The 19553-nt window shown below is 41.4% G+C and overlaps 1 protein-coding gene across 1 annotated transcript; it reads left to right on the top strand.

Moving 5' to 3' along the window:
* Positions 1 to 249: 249 nt before the first annotated feature.
* Positions 250 to 10419, top strand: LOC101656613 (stromelysin-1). Its single transcript, XM_004709004.1, has 10 exons — positions 250 to 345; positions 1109 to 1353; positions 1448 to 1596; positions 1757 to 1882; positions 4047 to 4211; positions 4396 to 4540; positions 5664 to 5797; positions 7881 to 8040; positions 8911 to 9014; positions 10319 to 10419. The coding sequence occupies exons 1-10, from the start codon at positions 250 to 252 to the stop codon at positions 10417 to 10419; spliced, it is 1425 nt and encodes a 474-aa protein (XP_004709061.1).
* The last annotated feature ends 9134 nt before the right edge of the window (positions 10420 to 19553 follow it).

Raw genomic sequence — 19553 nt, 5'->3', positions numbered from 1 at the left:
TTTTGCCTTGCAAAATCTGGAAGGTGGAGAGAAATTAGTAAAGGAGGCTGCATCATCATACTTTGGGTTAAGAATTTTTGGAAATGACCGTATTGCCGTTTGAATGAAAGACATCATGAGTCAGGCGGGTGATATAAATAAATATTGTCGCCCTATAAAAGTTGGGCTGCAGAGGGTGGACCTAGAAAGAGGTAGTCAGAAAGCAAGTAAGGCGCTGTCTTGGAGAAGAGCTAAGTGAAGCTAGTGGAAATGAAGAGTCTCCCAATCCTGCTTCTGTGCGTGGCTGCTTGTTCAGCTTTTCCTCTGGAAGGACCAGCAAAGGATGAGGACATGGATTTTGTTCAGGTAACTCAGGGAGGCCGCCATCTCACCAGCTGATAGGGGCAAGTCGGGAAACTCAGTGAGACTTTCATTCTTCATAGCCTGGTTTGAGCTTACTGTGTGTACATCATTACATCAGGGACGGACAGCTATTAAGTATGAAATGTGAAGCGTTCTCAGTACTGCATCACTCGGGTTTCCCTGTCTGTGTAGGAGGCACAGGGCCAGAAATGTCAGCATTTTGGGTTGGCCTCACACAGCACTATGGTAACAATAGATCGGAGTTTGAGGCACATCAATATAGTTATATTCATTATATGAGCATAATTCAGTGAAATGTGTCTTGTTTTGAGACTTCTCGATTCAATATAGATTTTACTAACTGTTTGACTTGCTCATGTCATGTTTGGACAAAGGGATTTGTCCAACATTTTTGTTAACACCATGCAAAGTGGAATGTTGAGGACATGGGATGATTTTACCTAAAACATACAATTATGACAAAGGAGGTTTATTTGTGTTGTTTTCCTTCTTTAAGCTAACCAGACATTTTCCTCAATTTTCCACTTTACTCTGATGGCTTTGACAGTAAACTAAGTTGCAGAAGTTTTTAGTTACAAAGATACAACACAGCGAAGAGGGAAGCTATAATTCAAGAATGAAAGAAAAATGCGATTTGTTTCAGGAAGCTAGCAGAATGCCTCAAATTTATTATAACATGTAAGCAACTATAAGCAATTTTACATAAAAATCTCCAGAATGACTTAAGTACTAATTACTCCATTAGCAATACCTAGAAACCTACTACAACCTTGCAAAAGACGGAAGGCAGTTCGTGCGGATACGAGACAGCAGTCCTGTTGTTAAAAAAGTTCAAGAGATGCAGAGGTTCCTGGGGCTGAAGGTGACCGGGAGGCTGGACGCCGACACCATGGAGGTGATTCACAAGCCCAGATGCGGAGTGCCTGACGTCGGGGACTTCACGACCTTTCCTGGCTCGCCCAAGTGGAAGAAAACTCACCTTACTTACAGGTAATGGGTCCAAAGAGGTTGTTTACATAAGATGAAAACTTCATAAGTTACTGCTGCGAAAGGAAATGCTCTCTCCTCTGTTTGTCTTGTACAGGATTGTGGACTATACGCGGGATCTGTCAAGAGATGCCGTTGATGCCGCCATTGCGAAAGCCCTGAAAGTCTGGGAGGAAGCGTCTCCCCTGACCTTCTCCAGGGTGCATGCGGGAGAGGCTGACATCATGATCTCGTTTGCAGTTAGAGGTAAAAACAGCCAACCAATCGTGAACTGTATTCATCGATCTGGTGTGGTTTTATTGGAAAATGGCTAAAGACATTCTAATTACCTACCTATCTTTCCAGCTTGAAAATAGATAGATAGAGATAGATTGATAGATAAATAGTTAAATATTCTTCCTTTCAGAGCATGGGGATTTTATCCCTTTTGATGGACCTGGGAAAGTTCTGGCTCACGCCTACCCTCCTGGACAAGGGATTTACGGAGATGCTCACTTTGATGACGATGAACAGTGGACAGAGGATAAAACAGGTGGGATGTTTAATCACTCACAATGATTTGGGTGTTAATTAGTTTTTATACTTGGAAAACTGTCACTATCCAAGAATGCACAAAGAAATGGGATGCTTAGGATTTTCCAGTGGATAGAAGAACGTATCATCTCTTTTAATCATTGTTGAAGCTTTTTCAAGTGTCTAACACTTCAGGCTCTGTCTTGGAAAGTACAATATAAGAAAGGCAATTGAGTATTCTTTTATGAAAGTAGATCATATGAGATAATCAGCCTATTATTATTAAGGCCAAATTCTCAGATCCAATTTCAGATCCAAGGAATAGTGTATTGCATTAGATCTACAGTCTCAAAAAAAAAAAAAAAGAAGTGCCCTCAGTCATGCATATATACCCCTCCCCCATTTGCTTTTTCTTTAGAACAGAAATCAGAATAAAATTTTATATTCTGTGGCTCGTTTTTTTAGGTTAGCCTTGTTAAATCTTGTTAGCATTTCATTACCTCAGAATTAAGAGTTTTTATGAGTTTGTTCCAAAAGGTAAAATTACCCACAAATATAATGTTCAAATTGTTTAGGTTTCTAAGGTCAAAATCATATATCTTGAGGAATGGCTTCCAAACTTTCAAAAGATCTGCTGAAACAAATGCTAATTCTAAGAGTTGGTTGTCATGAAAATGCAAACAGAATTTCTGGACAGAACAAAAAAAGTGACATTAATGCTAGATAAAACCCTTGGTTTGAGTTCATTAACATCTTCTTGCAAAATCTCCAATGGGGACTTTCCTTGTTCATGAGTCAGAAAGATCACACTTCCACAAGTAAAAGGCCGTTCACTCACTATTTCAATCGCAATTGCCCGGCACTCTCCATACCCACATGATGGGTTTGTTTGCTTTTCATAACGGAGAAAATTATCTGAATGCAGCCTGCAGTTTGAGTGGCCCAAATCTCGTTGGTGACAAATGTTAGACCTAGTTGGGCATCTTGTTTTAAATTGATTTTCAAATCCTATGACCTCCACCTTTATTAATAGTTTTGACTCAATGTAAAATAATTATGATGAGGCAGAAAAATGATGCAGATAACATTCCAGTGGAAAACAAGAGTGTGGCTGTTTAAAGATAGAATTTCAGAATTGAAATGAACACACTGTGATTTATTTAACTGAGACAAATTGGCAAACTCTACTACACTGAATCAGTGGTTAGCTTTAATTTTTTTTCTTGGATAAATGAAGAGAAATATTTATTGAGATTCTAAACTATTGTATTGGCTACAGTCCTGAACAGAAGGAAAGGCATGGGTTCTTGAGACTCAGGCTCTGGTGCTGTGGAGGTGGTAGAGTGGGTGATGCAAGAAGTTAAATGTATTGCATCAGTCATATTGTACCTCTCTAACAATGCGCATTGTAAATTCTAACCTCTACACCAGTGATTACAACTCATTTGGAAATGGATTGTCTTTTTTATGCTAATGAAGCAAGGTTAGTGCAAATGAGCCCGTCTCTTCTGAGATATCAACAAGATTCAATAAGCCAGCTAAAGAGTAAAGAAGGGAAAGCGAGCTGCCAAGCCTCATGAAGCTCACAGAGAAGCAGAAGCCGAAAAAGACAAGGATCTTCCTCCAGAGCCAACAGGGGAAGACAATCTGCCCCTAGCGATCCTATGCTGAACGAGGCCTTCTAGCTTCTTGAACTGTGAGAAATAAATGTGTCTGTTCCTACCATCCACTGTGGTATCTTAAGTCATGGCACCACTGGGTACCTAAGACATCTAACCAGACACTGTGTCTCAAAGATGGAGTTCAAGTATGAACTTTGAAAAACATGCTTGGCTTTCCCTGGATAGTGCAAATGGTTTACACCCTTGGCTGTTAACTCAAAGATTACGTCGACACTGAGGCTCTTTGAAAGGCAAACCTGGTGGTCTGTTCCCCCCCCAAAAAACCGAGCCATTGAAAACCCTGTGGAGAGAATTTGACTCTGACACATGTGACACATGTGACAACACTGTGAAGCCGAGATGCCTGGAGAATGACTCTTCCTCCTCTCCTCGCAGTCTGTGCTCACTGAGCTAACGACCAAGAAAGAGTGAACGGCCCAAACAAAGAGTATGTAGAGCTGACTTAGGGAAAGCGGATGTATTGAAGGGATAGATAATTGCTATTTTTCATTTCTCAAATAGGAACCAACTTATTCCTTGTTGCTGCTCATGAACTTGGCCATTCATTGGGTCTGTTTCACTCGAACAACACTGAAGCTTTGATGTTCCCAATCTACAACGCACTCACAGACCTGGCCCGATTCCGTCTTTCTCAAGATGATGTGAATGGCATTCAGTCCCTCTACGGTACGTGACTTGGGAAAACCAGGCATTCTAGCTCTTCAGAAAAGCTGGACAACAATGGTCCTAAGGGTACTTGAGATTGCTACGTGAGGTTCCAGCCGACAGCATGCCGAGAATGCTTGGAAACCATTTGATGGGGGTATCGCATTTCTCCTAATGTTTGCATCCCTGAATCTGCTTGCTGCAGGGTCTCCTCCTGTCTCCCATGATGACTCTGAGATGCCCATGAAGCCCACCCCTCCAAAACCCGAAAAGCCAGTCATGTGTGACCCTGCCCTGTCCTTTGATGCTGTGAGCACTCTGCGTGGAGAAATTCTGTTCTTTAAAGATAGGTGAGACCAAAACCCTGTATTTCCCAACTGTTCTTTAAGTACTCAAGCGTTGGAAACCCTGGAAGGCAGCTCTGCTCTGTCCTGTTGGTCTCCATGAGTGGGGATGGACTCAAAGCATTGGGTTTGTCTGTTTGGTTGTTGCTTTTGTGTGTGGAGTTGGGGTGGGAGTCGGGGGTGGTGGTGGGGATGTTGGTTATTCTTTTGATCTGTGATGCATAGAGACAAAAATAGAAACCCTTAAGTGATAAGTAAACATTTTAATCTGATTCTACGTTGTCTACAGTTTCCTAAGTGATCAAGATCAATTTTTGGAAATTCAGAGAATATGATTTGATACTTGTCCTTGAGTTTTTCCCAAAGTAATTTGGGAATTACAATCCCAAGTACAATTTTTCCCAAAATGTAATGTCAATTTTTTTTAAAAGGAACAAATAAGTTTTTAGTATAAGAATTTCTATCTTTATCCTCTCTAAAAAATGACACCAGGATAAATATTACATTTAATCAACCCGTTTTCTTGGTGCTGGATAAATACAAACCAAGAACTCACTGCTATTGAGCTGATTGTGACTCAGAGTGACCCTATAAGACAGGGTAGCATTCCCCTGTGCGTTGCTGAAACTGTAACACTTTACGGGAATAGAAATGTTCATCTTTCTTCTGTGCATAAACATGCACATGATAAGGCACATCATTGATCCCCAGTTCCCCAGTTCTCCCCAGATACATTCATACAGAAAAACTATTGTATCTCTGCCCATAGTTCTACATATATTTAGGAATATGTTTAAATAGTACACACACACATACATATCAGCCCATCTTTCTGCAAAATATAAATGATATGTGCATCACAAGTATTTAAAATCTGTACTTGGCAATTGAACCTGTATTGTAAGGCTAGCTTTCCTTATATAAAGATTATTCTGGACCCTATGCCAAGCAGCCCGTCGCAAGCTTTTGAAGAAAGAGAAAGATATTTGCCAAGTGTCAATATACGTGATTTCTCAGACTGTTATGGAGTCTAGAAGATGAAAAAATAGTGGGAAATATGTGAGGCAAGAGGCATATATTAAAAATGAATGCTGTTTTCAATTTACATTCCTTTTTATATTTATTTCAGATATTTTTGGCGCAAATCCCTCAGAACACTTGAACCTGGATTTCATTTGATCTCTTCATTTTGGCCATCTCTTCCTTCAGATGTCGATGCTGCATTTGAAGTTACCAAGAAGGATACGGTTTTCATTTTCAAAGGTAATTATTATATACTCTTTTCTTTAAGGTGGGAAACGAACTCTTTCATAAGAAAATTGAATAAGACTTTAATTTCTCTACAACATCAAATTCTTACCACTGTACTAACCTAAGGTATCGAAGAACCAGCTAAAACTAGAATTATGCCCACTTCTCACTTATTGACATGATTATCCTAAAGAACAGATCATTATGCAAAAATTGGTATTATGTTAACATGAAGAATGGCTACATAACACAGAAACATGGAGGATGGTTATATCATTACATAATTTCCAGATTATATCATTACATAATTGCTAAATTTTATCATTAAACATCTACCCCATTATGTCATTCCATAGCTGCTCAACTCTTGAGAATTATAGCTTAGCCAAATTGACATATCAGTTGACATTAATCACAGATAGTATTACTCATGTCTTACACCTTGGTGCTCACTACTATCAGACATACATGGTGAATGTGCAAAATAGTTGGATAGCCAATATTTTTGCTATTGTTATAAGTGGACAGAGGCACATGAGGTAGTTGATAAGTATGCCTCAATGGGTGTCTTCATATTTTAGAGATGATAAAAACAAATACAGAAAGATAAATTGTCCAGAGTTATAATTTTCTTCATTTTAACTTTGTTCATTTAATCAAGTGGTGATTCAATTGAAAATTTTTGTTAAATGCATACAATGAGCTGGTGGCTAGATTTAGAATGCTGACTCTCTCTCTACTGCAAAAAAATCAAATGACCTAAAAGAAAACAATACAAAATGGGGTACTCATCATTTAATGTAACTCTGAATTATTATTGTTTTTGTTTGTTTTGAACTATCATTTTTAATAAGTATTTCATTTTGTTGTTGTCAAAAATATTCAAACACGGCATACATCAATTCAACAATTTCTACATGTATTAGTCATTGACATCGATTACATTCCTCAGGTTGTGTAATCATGTTCACCTTTCTTTCCTGAATTTTGTCAGAATTAACTCCATGTTAGGGAGTTCGGTGTTTTTGAATTTATTAACATGAACTCCCTACTCCCTAAGGTTCTTATAGAACCTTTTGAGTCACTGTTGTTTCATCCCTACTAGATAGACCTTAAAAAGAGGACAATATTTAAGATCAACTTAGCTAAACTATTGTTTTGCATAAAGTCGGTACCAGAGGATATTTGGAGTTTACTGTTTAAAGATTCTTCTGTGGTTGATTTTAAAATTTTTTGGGTGCATAAGCAAATGTGGTGAAGAAAGCTGATGGTGCCCGGCTATCAAAAAGTATAGCGTCTGGGGTCTTAAAGGCTTGAAGGTAATCAAGCCGCCATCAAGCTCAGAAGCAACAAAGCCCACATGGAAGAAGCACACCAGCCTATGCAACCTCGAGGTGTCGAAGGGATCAGGTGTAAGGCATCATCAGAACAAAAAATCTTACCATAGTGAATGATCGGGGGAGTGTGGAGTGGAGATCCAAAGCCCATTAGTAGGCCACTGGAGATCCCCTTGCAGAGGGGTCTCGGGGAGGAGATGAGCCAGTCAGGGTGCGATGCAACAATGATGAGAAATACAACCTTCCTCTAGTTCCTAAAGGTTTCCTCCCCGCTCCCACTACCATGACTCGAATTCTATCTTGCAAGACTGGCTAGACCAGAAGAGGTACACTGGTACAGATAGGAACTGAAAATACAGGGAATCCAGGACGGATGAGCCCTATAGGACCAGTGGTGTGAGTGGCAAAACAGGGAGGGTAAAGGGAGAATGGGTAGGAAAGAGGGAACCGATTACATGGAACTGTGTGTGACCTCCTCCCTGGGGGACAGACAACCAAAAAGTGGATGAAGGGAGAAGTCGGACAGGGCAAGATATGACAAAATACCCATTTATAAACTATCAAGGGCTCATGCGGGAGGGGGGAGCGGGGAGGGAGGGGGAAAATGAGGACGTAATGTCGGGGGTTTAAATGGAGAGAAAATGTTTTGAGAAACGATGTACAAATGCGCTTTACACAATTGATGTGTGTATGGATTGGGATAACAGTTGTATGAGCCCCTAATAAAATGTTTAAAAAAAAAAATTTTTTTTTAACAGGCACTCAATTCTGGGCCATCAGAGGAAATGAGGTTCAAGCCGGTTATCCCAGAAGTATCCATACTCTGGGCTTTCCTCCCACCATAAGGAAAATTGATGCAGCCATTTCTGAGAAGGAAAAGATGAAAACATACTTCTTTGTAGAGGACAAATACTGGAGGTAAGATGCAATCAGGATGCATTCTTTGGACCCTCAGTAGGGAAAATATTCTCACTCTCTACAAGAAATTCTCTCTTGGCTTGACCTGTCTCTTGACAGGAAAGAATGGTAGACAACCATGGGGGAAGAAGTTAATCTTACAACCTAGCAATACCTCTGACTGATTTTCAGCAGATGAGCTCCTTGTTTGAGGCCCAGGTGCAATTAGCTGAGCTGCCTCTCTGTGCTGCAGCCCCTTGTGTCTGAAACTCTCTCCTCTCCTTCACGAACCCAATTTATCATCCATTCGTCAAGGCCTGGCTGAAGTCTCACTACCTACCTCCAGGAAGCCTTCTCTGTTGGGCAGGACACCAGGGGGTGATTCTTCGTATGAACTTTCAAGTCCTAGGGAATCCAGGCCTCAAAGTCGATAGCATTCTTTTCCCTGCGTGTTATAGCCTGTATGTGCCCTCCCAGGCTCTACACAGTGAAGTAGACCAGAAACACTAAACACGCTATTGGACAAATAACTGGGAGGTGAACTTGGTATTTTGGATGAATGATTCAATATTTTGAATGTGTATTTCTTATACCCCTCATAACTTTGTGACAGACAGAAACTTAAGCTTCTTTCTGCAGTGGCTTAAAAAATAAGATAAGTAGTATCTACTACAAGAGGTTAGTGACCTGGATCCTAGTGGAAATATGGTTTAAGAGCTAAATGTGCAATCTAATTAAAGTCATAGGATTCTGTAGTCTTGCATGTGTTTGACATTTGTTGGACAATGTGTAAATTTTACTAGAATTCTACATCAACCCTGAGATACTTTCCAGGTTTGGGTAACAGAGCTTCTGTGTATCGCTGATCGGTGTATCCTTCCCTGAATGCAGATTTGACGAACGGACACACTCCATGGAGCCAGGCTTTCCCAGGAAAATTGTAGATGACTTTCCAGGTGTTGATCCAAAGGTTGATGCTGTTTTTGAAGCATTTGGTAAGCACACATTTATTATTTTTGGTCTTGGAGAACTTGAAATAGTGTAGTGGATGAAAGGAAAACTGTTCCCTGCTCCCTCACCGAAATTTGCCATTGACTTACTTTTGTGCCAGTTCTATTGCTATTTCAAGGAGCCATAGTGGCACAAAAGGTTAAGCTAACCATTGGCCTGTGAGCCAAAAGTTTGGCGGTTCATACCCAGCAGCCCCTTTGTGGGCGAAAGAGGAGGTTGATTGCTCTAGTAAAGATTTACAGCCTCCAACAGTCTGTGGAGCAGATCCACTCTGTCTCATCGGGTCGCTGTGGGTTCGAATGGATTCTTTGGCAACAGGTTTTTATATGGCTACTTTATATCATGTTTCATTTTAAAAATAATTCAAAAAATGTTCAGGTATCAATCACAAATCTCTCCTTGAAAAAAAATGCATTCAGTGTTGCTTCTGCACATCTGTTAAATAACCATGTATGATTCCGTCAAGCATGGGCTCCATTTCATAGTGGCTGACAGTCTCTCTCGTCTGCCCTATCCTATCACCATTGCTAGTTCCTAAGGAGACTCCCCCTGGCTTCCCTGAGTAGTCAGTCATTGCTTAGACTGAGCCATTTTATGTATTCACCTTTCATGTACCTGAAGTTCCAACAACCACACATACATACACACAAAGAGGCTGCAAAAGCTCTTGGAAAATTAGAATGAAAAGAAAATGGAATTTCTCTCTATCTCTATATCTATATCTATCTATATATAAAATTAAAGACAGGTGAGTGATAGCAGGTGATCTCTATTAAAGGTAACCCGAGCACTATCAAGTTCAAGGAGTCCACTGATCTCAACTGGATTGTCAGAATGGCTCTGCTTCTCTGAGGCCAGAAATACCCTCAGGCTGGGAAAGGTGGGGGTGAGGTGTTAGGGAAGAAAGAACCTAGAGTGCTCACAGTTTCCAAATAGGGCGATACTTTCGTCTGATTGGAAGCAGAAAGCCTCATTTTGCTGTCAGAGCTGGCCTTGAGTGCGGTCTCCCATCTTTTCCTTGCTGCGTGAATTTGGACCAGCATCTGAAGATAAATCTATCTAATCGTCAGCCTGTTCACCTGTAAAATGGAGCTAGATATATTTTTCTGAGAGCATTGCTACAGATATAAATGAGAAAAATCACTTCTATTGCTTGGCATAGTTCCTGCTACAGAGTAAAAGTATAAAATATTCCAGTTTTAGATAGCTATTTCTCTGAGTTTTGTGTGTTGACAAATTTATTTATCTGACAAAAGTATTCCACTCTTTCCCTTTTCTGTATTTGCAGGGTTTTTCTATTTTTTCAACGGAGCTTCACAGTTCGAGTTTGACCCCAATGCACAGAAAGTTACACATGTTCTGAAGAGTAACAGCTGGTTCAACTGTTAGCAGAGATGCTGAGCCGGCGCCACGTGGATCTTCTAAATGAAGTTGTTAACTCTTTCTCTAACCTCTGTGAACAGAAATGGTTCGTTTCACTCTCCACGTGCAAGAGCTGCGGACACTGCAGCCGCTGCTTCAGTCTTTCAGGGCATTCAAACAGACTTCTTAGCTGGCACTTTGGTCACATGGCATCAGCTTCCGCAGGAGAAAGGGAAGCACTCGTGTACGATAGACAAGGGATTGTGTTTATATAGACGAATTGCTTATTATTTAATAAAGATGACTTGCCACTTATTCTACTGTATTGTTTTGTGTGAATGAGTGTGTGTGTGTGTGTGACTATGTCAAGAACAAGTCATTCTCACAACCCCTGGACCATTCTGAAATGACTAGCAGACACCCAGAGATACTCTAACAGTGGGGTGACAGGGTTAGGACCTCCCATGCTAGGGCATCACTCTAGACTCAACCAGAGACTGCAGAGAGTCTATCGCTCCCCCTCCCTTGCACGGTACAAACAGAACAGTTATTTCTACCACTTCCACATGGTATGTGGCCCTTACAGATCTAGGAGAGAGATTTAAGGTAATTACCAACTTGCAGAGTAGGTTTGGTAGAAATGACGAAATAGAATCCTACTGTCATAGCAAAATGCCCAGTTTGCATACACGTAGGGAAATAAAACCTTTTCCTTATATATTCCCTCTCCTGCCCAGCAAACAATCTTCCTCGCAGGTGTCTGCTAAGTCTGAGTGAAAGAAGCGCACCACCCTGTGTGATCCAAAGATGACAAAGAACAAAATCCAAATACAAGTCAGGAAAAAGCATCAGAGCTTAATTTGAGGCACCCAATTTGTAGAAGGCTATGGAGGACAAATGGGAACCCAAAATCCATCTGCAGAGTACCTATGCCTCTGGTGGATAGGCTCTGGCCATCGCCTAGGGATGTAAATAATCGCCTTATTATGAGACAGAGATTATTATACACTCGACTGTCGTGGATGGAACTAAGGTATAATAGGGAACCTGATCAGCTGACCTCCCTCTTGACCCATTCTGGATTTGATCTACATATGACCTCCTCCATAGGGTATGGACAACAGAAAAGTGGGTGAAGGGAGATGTTGGGCAGTATAAGATATGACAAAATAATAATAATTTATAAATTATCAAGGGTTCATAAGAGAGGGGGAAACAGGGAGGGAGGGGGAAATGAGGAGTTGATACCAAGGGCTCAAGTTGAAGAAAAATGCTTTGAGAATGATGAGGGCAATAAATGTACAAATGTGCTTGACACAATGGATGCATATATGGATTGTGATAAGAGTTGTACAAGCCCCTAATAAAATTATTTAAATAAAAAAATTTAAAAACTCTCAATTGTTTCTCAACAGAGGTTTCTCTCTGGCTTATTTTATTTTACTATTCCTGGTAGCCTTTACCTTCTTTGTTTGTGGTCTCTAGTATGTTTCCCAGTATATGAAGCACAGAAGAGGTGAATATGTAGATACATTAATTGATGTAATGGCTTGTTGGGGATATGGCGAGGGTGGGGGCTAAGGGTAGTGGTGGGGTGGGATGTTGAGGGGAACTGGGAAGCAATGATGAATATGGGAGGAGGGGAAGATCACTGGAACTGATTGTGGTAATGTATAGACAACTCTTTTTAAATACAACTGAATTATAGAAGTGTATCTTAGTTATGTGAATGGAATCTCAATAAAACCATTGGGGGGAAAAATTTCCTCACCTGCATCTTATTCACACACAAATACTGATTCTAAGACAAGTTGATCACCCAAAAGTTATGTGCTTAATACAATACATGGTACACAGTAGGAACACATTCACATCTTAGTTTACTCATTCATATGACAATGATGTATTAGGTATATTTTATGTGCTAGGCACTGTACTAGAGTCTATACATAGGATTCTGTCAAAAATGGATAGAGGGTCTCATTGAGTTTAGCCCTTACTACAAGAATATACAGCAAGAAATAAGATTATGTGAATTTAAGACAAACACGAATATGTAATTGCAAGACAATTACAAAGAAAAAAATTAACTACTTTGATCGACTAATGAAAGAATTTACCTTGAACTAAGCAACTCTGCTGGGCAATGGTCAAGTGCTCAGCTGCTAACTGCAGGTGGGTAATTCAGATCCGCCCAGCAGTTCTGTGGCGAAAAGCCCTGGCAATCGTTTAGAATCCCCTAAGGTTCTAGTGAAGAAAATCCTTTGGGGCGGTTCTATTCCGCTCCATGGGGTAGTGGTGAACTGGAATGAACTCAAAGGCACCCAACAGCAACTTTGAGCGAGGAGGTTTCAGAAGGGCTCTTGAAGGGAAGGCTGAGGCCTGTTAAAGTGAGTTGACCAAGTGAAGAGAGAGGCAAAAACATCCCTGGAAGAGGCAATATCCCAGGTGGAGGTCCAGGCACTTTGACAGGGGTCTGACCCCACCCAGGGATGCATTTATCAGCCACCTAACAAGGAGGGGGGAAAGCAAACAAAGAAACAAATGAGGGTGATGGGGGTACCTGGCACTAATATACCCACAGGGAGGATATTTATGTCTGCACAGGATAGGGAGAGACAGCCCAGACCCCATCCCGGAGCACCAAGCCTTGAGGGCAACATGCTGGCATAGAGCAGCAAACTCACACAGAGGACAAAATGAGCTATGTTGACCCCCTCCCCAGAAGAATGTAATACAGAGGACAGCACTGAATATAGAGCCCCTGGAGACTGGTGGGTCTGTCCAGACCACACAGGTGCAAACTAAGAGGAAGAGAGAGAGAGAGACCTGAGCATGACCCACCAAGTCCCAGGGACAGCATTCCTGCTCAGAGCAGCCAATGAACAGAGAGGACCATAGAGCCAGCTCCACCATGAGACACGCTCCTTCACTGTCCCCTAGCACTACGGGGACAGCACTGGAGGTACTATGCAGAAAGTGTGCCCAGTCTGCCCATGCACAACGGGGTGTAACTCGACAGTTGTGCAACAGGCCAGCAAGGAGAGCAAAGTAACAAAGTCCCCAAGGGGATATGGCGAGGGTGGGGTTCCCCAAGGAACCCTGAAAATAGACTTCTGACTCAGGGGACAGGGCTTGGCACCTCATCAGACCCTCTTAGAAAACACCCATAAGGGTCAGCAGACAGACATGACTATCTATCTATCTATCTATCTATCTATCTATCTATCTATCATCTATCTATCCCCGCCCACCCCCACCCCCCATGTCTATATAAGATAGGCAGGACAAACAATCCTGAGAAGAAAATAACAAGACCGCTGGTCCTGGGAGTACCTGGGAGAGGAAGGGTGGAGAGGAGGAGAGGGGAGCCAACAAACTCAGGGATAAGGGAACAGCAAGAGATCTAAAATTGATGGCAAGGAGGGTGTATAATTCCTGGTGGGGTTTGATCAAGTGTAGTGTATCCGAGATGAATTACTGAGAGCTAAATGGAGGATGAGCATGACAGTGGGACAGGAGGACAGTGAAAGGAAATAGAGGACAGACATAGGAGGCAAAAGCTGTTTATAGAGGTATAACTATAGCCATGTATATATGTAAATATATTAATTTATAATGTAATTGATAGAGGTCAATGTTAAGTATTAAGATAACAGACAGACTTTGGACCTCTACTCAAGATCTCCCTAAACACAAGAACACTTTGTTCTAATAACCTGGCACTCTGATACTTACCTTCCTGACACAATCGCCGAAGACAAAATGGGTGCATAAGCAAATGTGGTGATGAAAGCGGTTGGTGCCTGGCTATCAAAAGATAAAGTGTCTGGGGTCTTAAAGGCTTGTAGTTGAACAAGCAGCCATCTAGCAGGGAAGCAAATAAGCCCACATGGAAGAAGCACACCTGTGTGATCATGAGGTACTGATGGGACCAGGTATCAAAAGATTCAAAAACAATTATATCAATGTAAATGAGGGGGGTTGGAGTGGAGACCCAAAGCCCATCTATAGACAATTGGACATCCCCCCACAGAAGGGTTGCAAGGAAGGGACAATTCAACAAGGGCGCAGTATAGCACCAATGAAACACACATCATTCTTCCAGTTCCTGAATGCTTCCCACCACCACCCTCAACGCCCCCCCCCCATCCACCCCACACCACCACTACCATAGTTCTCCCTTACAAACACGTGGAAAGCAGGACAGATAAAACCCTCAGGAACAGTCCTGGGAGTAGTGATATCATGATGGGAGGGGGATGGAGGGAGGGGGAGGGGAGAAAGGGGGAACCTACCTGAAGGTTGGATATATAGCACCCCCTGAAGGGGACAAATAACAAAATGTGGGTGAAGGGGGACAATGGACAGTTGTAAGACATGAAATAACAATAATAATATATAATTGATCAAGGATTCATGAGGGTGGGAGGGTGGTGGAGGGAGGGGGAAAAAAGAGCTGATACCAAGGGCTCAAAGTAGAAAGAAAATGTTTTGGAAATGTTGATGGCAACATATGTACCAGTGTGCTTGATATAATTGAATGATGGATTGTTATAAGATTTGTATGAGGCCCCCAATAAAATCTTTTTTTAAACAATTTTTTAAAAATTTAAAAAGAGACAATAATTATTGCAAAGACTTTGAGGTGGGAAAAGCTGCAGTACACTTGAGAAACGGAAAGAAGACCTATAGAATGAGTGCAGTGAATCGGGTTTTAGTTGGGAAGTAGAATGGGAAAGAGGAGACACATGATGATGTTAAACAGAAAGGCAAATGTTTGTGCTCTAGACCACAATCAGCAACGTTTTCTGCAAAGGGCCACATAGTAAATACTTCAGATTTTGTGAGCCATTCCACTCTCCCATTCATCATAAAAGCAACCATAGACAAAAGGAAGACAAATGAGCATGAGTATGTTCACATAAACATCATTTATGGACACTGCAATTTGAATTTCAAGTGTAATGAAACATCTCTCCCCCAAACCATCCTTCATTCTGGGGTTGTACAAAGACAGGCACCACCAGATTTGGCCTAACACCCATAGCTAGCTGACCTTGGTTGCAAGTTATATTAAACTCTTTCAAGTGCATTGCAGAGCCGTTAATAGGAATTGAAGCCATCATTACCACTTGCCATCTCGTTGGGGCAATTGAAGGAATGGAGTGTCATGAATAGACAACGATTTTCCAAGAGTAAGTAGGCCACGGAGAAGGTTTTGATGGACAATGTGAAGACTAGATAAGAATTTAAGACAGTTTGGATTAAAGTGGTAACAATAGGGGCTTAAATACAAAAATGGACATGTGTAAAATATGTGTGTTATATGAGTATATGTGGAGAGAGGGACCTTCATTGATATAAAATCCATTATCTATTCTTTTCACATCTATTTGGAGATAGACACTGTCAGAATCACTGAAGGCATAGAGAGGAGTTTGAGGGACAGGAAAGTCAAACAGACAGCTTGCTTGAGCTTCTGAGTTGGTGCTGACACCACTTAGCAAGATGGGAAAGACTTAAGAGTTTTCATCTGTTGGGTATTTTCCACTTGATGCCTAAAATGTTCAAATCCATGTTTTGTTTTCCTCCCGTTTGCCATTTGGTCTGTCTTATAAGAGTGTTTTAAGAAAGTCTTCACGATATTTCTAGTGCAAACAGTCATAGTGAAACAATAATCGAGAAGATATAAATACAGCTTGAGAGACGGGAGAAAATGGGTAACCTGACAAGAGAGAACGATGTATCTGAGACACACTTGTTCACATGGAAAGTCTCCACTGGGTCTTTCTCTTTTGAACTCTTCAGCTAAGACTGTAGAAGAGATGATTCCCTGTACTCTTTACACGGAGCCACACGGACCTCATCCAGAATGCCATAGGTTCAAGGAAAGGGTCAAAATCAGACTGATTTGGGGCCTCGCAGGTGTTTGCCATGATAAAATGGTAATGGAAGTTAGACATTTGGATGCAGCCAACAACTTGCACCAGTGTCCTGGTCTCAGGCCAGCCACATTCCTGCTGCTGGGGCCTCCATGGGTGGATAGACTCGCGTTACTAAGCCCCCTGCTTTATCTTTCTTCCCTGCACTGAAGTCTGCACATTTGTTCTTCCTCACTTGGGTCTCACCATTGGATGTTTTCAACAAGATGGTGCTGACGCCAAGGTCCATTGGTTCTTAAATAGAAACTGACCCATATCTCTATCTGTGAATAATGTTTTGTTTTGTTTTTAATTTATTTGAATGATTTTGTTTTCTTCCCACCCTTGTCCTCACTGTCTCATTCTTTATCTTGGGCAACCAAATACTTTGAGACTTATTTGATGCATACACAAGCATTTATATACATTTCGAAAGTGAAAATGAGCAAATGCAAACTCCCCACTTCATATGTCTTGTCAATTATTCCACATCAATGCATGCAGAACTGTTAAGTCTTTTCATCAGCTGAGACCTGTGGATGCATATGGTCTATTTATTTGGTCTCCTATTTATGGTGTAATGATTCATGTATAAAATAGATACATAAGTTAAAGAAATTTTTTAAATAAAAAACATTAAAAACAAATTATGCAAAATTATATTTTCTTTTACGCACATCTAGATGGCAGTACATTGTTTTCTATTGCACTCATGCAACAACAAATACCCTTGAACATATTTGCATGTCTGAAGAAACTCATCCTTCGAAGAGGAAGCGGAAATGGAAGAGCAGAAAAACAACCCTCTCGGTTCTCCAACATGAGGGCCGCATTACCACAGCCATCTGGGTGGAGGGAGGAGTTGTGAAGTCTGGTTGAAGTGGGCCAAGAGTTGTTAAGACACCTCTTATGACAGAAAGCAGCGAGGTGAACTAGTTAAAACTAGAAAGAGTTTATTGACTCAATATGTTACAGCACAACAGCAAGGCCAGTTCCAGTGGGACCGAGGGCTTGGTCTTTTGCTTTGCTATTGTTCTCACTTGGTTCTGTGTCAGTTTGACCTCAGGCTGGTTTTACTCTAGAATGACAACCGTAGTCATTTGGCACTATTCCTGCAATAAGCACCACAATCAACCATCACGTGACCACTGTCAGACTCCCCTTGTCTTGTCGGGACTATCTCCAGTCCTGTGGTCATCCAGGTCATCCTAGGTTAGACACTGTGTCAGGAAGGTCGGTTGCTCTTACATAGGGGGTATGAAAGGAAAGATGCCGAGGCAGCGATCTCTGTGCATGCTCCACAGAGGGAGATGGTGCGGCAGTTAACTCTTTGGAGAAGAAGGAAGCAAAAATATTTTCTTTGTGGTGTTAGGCCTAAGTCAAAGCTCATATGAAAGTCTCTTCGAAAATGGAACTAAAAGACTTTTTTTTTTCTTTTTCTGGATTCGGGGCAGCTTGGTCCAAATGCTTTGCCCTTGGCTACTCACCTGAAAGTTAGCAGTTTAGTCTACCCAGCCGCACTGCAGAAGAAAGGCCTGGTGATTTGCTTCCATGACGAGTACAACCAAGAACACCCCGTTGAGAGTCCTGTTCTGAAACATCGTGTTGCCACGAGTCAGACTTTGAGGCAATATCTTTAGTTTTTTTTGTGTTGAAGGGGCTTTATGCATAGTATTTATTTAGCCCTCATATTAAATACTGAGTTGGTGGTTTGACTTAATCCTGAAGCTATAATAATAAGTGCAGAGTGAAGAAATATCTTTGTCATGACCACATATTAACTAGTATAATAGTCAAAACTTCTGGTCTCAAAGATGTTCTCATTTAGTTTATGGCAGAGGCTCACCAGCTTATTTGAAAGCCTGCCATTCACTTTTCTGAAAAACAAAAACACAAACACAAAAGGAACTCAGTGGCTCTTTGGCTATTCAAACCTTTTTGTACTACAGCCCACAATCCTGAAAAAAGTGTAGGTATCTGCATTTGCACGCCGGTGGATCATTCTAGAAGCCCCCCTACCTTCACCCCCCACCCCCCAGCAGACACTATCACCCACTTTGGGAAACACCGATTTATGATAATCGCCTGTTATCTTACTAACTTTGTTTTTGAATATATATGTTTAGTTTGAGTCCATTGTGAATGAAAGGTTCTGCTGTATCAGAGTGTGTGAAGACAAGGTGGCTCTTCAATTCTGTAGCTCACAATTCCAATAGTCCAAGGGCTACAGCTCCACCTGCACTCCATTCTGGTGCCACTCCGTTCCTCTGGGCGAGCCCCAGGGATAGTGGTGGTGAGGAAATGCCACCCCTGTAGCTTCTCCTCACTGTCATTTTCCCCAAGTAAACTTGTTTTAGAAAATCTGGAGTATGGTTGCGTGTGTGTGTGTGTGTGTGTGTGTGTGTGTGTGTGTGTGTGTGTATGTTGACAGGTCTTTCAACTATGTTTTGTAGACCACAAAGCAAGAATCTGTAGCTAATCCCAAGACCAGACCAGACCAGTCTTAATGGTGATGTGATGGTGAGTCCCAGAATGATGTACAGTATTTGGCTCAGTGCTCCTTCCCTTCGGCAAGATTGGTTCTGGAAATTTAGATCCCATTTGCCGTCACAGGAAATGATCCGATGACACTAGGCTAGGGGGAATGGGCAAGAAAGCACAAGCTGGGAAACAGGTTGGGACTTGGTGATAAATCGACAGAATGGTGGATTTGATGTAAACAAGGGGGAAACCAAAACGAGGAGAAGAAGGTACCAGATCTCACCAGTTAATGGACAGTTTTAATCAAAAGTATGGAATTTCACTGGGATCCTGTTGTGAGGGAGATGATGGGTAGGTAGGGCATGTGGAGTTTATTCAAATTTGGCAGAAATCATTTTGGAGAGCAATTTTCACTAAAACTACAGAAGTAGTTAGAGACTAACTATAAAACATTATTTAATGTTTTGATCTGGAGTTTCACTACAATCATGTTGAAAACAGTTCCAATGTTCGGTGCTTCAATCTAGAATTACTGAAAATCATCGGCAGGAATAACTTTAGAGGTTGCAGTTTTCTGAAATAGTCACTCTTCCTTTCGGTTGGGAAAAATACATTAACCACTCCTGGAGGGAGGGTATATAGCTATGTATAGAATGCTAACAATCCTGCCCCTCCCCCGAGAAGAATTTATCTCAAAGGATGGCACTGAATCTGCAGCTTCGGGAGAAGGATATATCTGACCAGAGCACACAGGAG

Source organism: Echinops telfairi, unplaced genomic scaffold (assembly GCF_000313985.2).
Source record: "Echinops telfairi isolate 266 unplaced genomic scaffold, ASM31398v2 ScPeMD7_7421;HRSCAF=8459, whole genome shotgun sequence".
Lineage (NCBI taxonomy): Eukaryota > Metazoa > Chordata > Mammalia > Afrosoricida > Tenrecidae > Echinops > Echinops telfairi.
This window is presented reverse-complemented; position numbering and strand designations above follow the sequence as displayed.

What these genes read in the sequence shown, in the direction of transcription:
- LOC101656613 (XM_004709004.1), top strand. Translation starts at nt 250, where the DNA reads ATGAAGAGTCTCCCAATCCTGCTTCTGTGCGTGGCTGCTTGTTCAGCT. An exon ending in GTGGACAGAGGATAAAACAG is followed by an intron (nt 1,883 to 4,046) that starts GTGGGATGTTTA and finishes TTTCTCAAATAG; the next exon opens with GAACCAACTTATTCCTTGTT. An exon ending in TGCTGTTTTTGAAGCATTTG is followed by an intron (nt 9,015 to 10,318) that starts GTAAGCACACAT and finishes CTGTATTTGCAG; the next exon opens with GGTTTTTCTATTTTTTCAAC.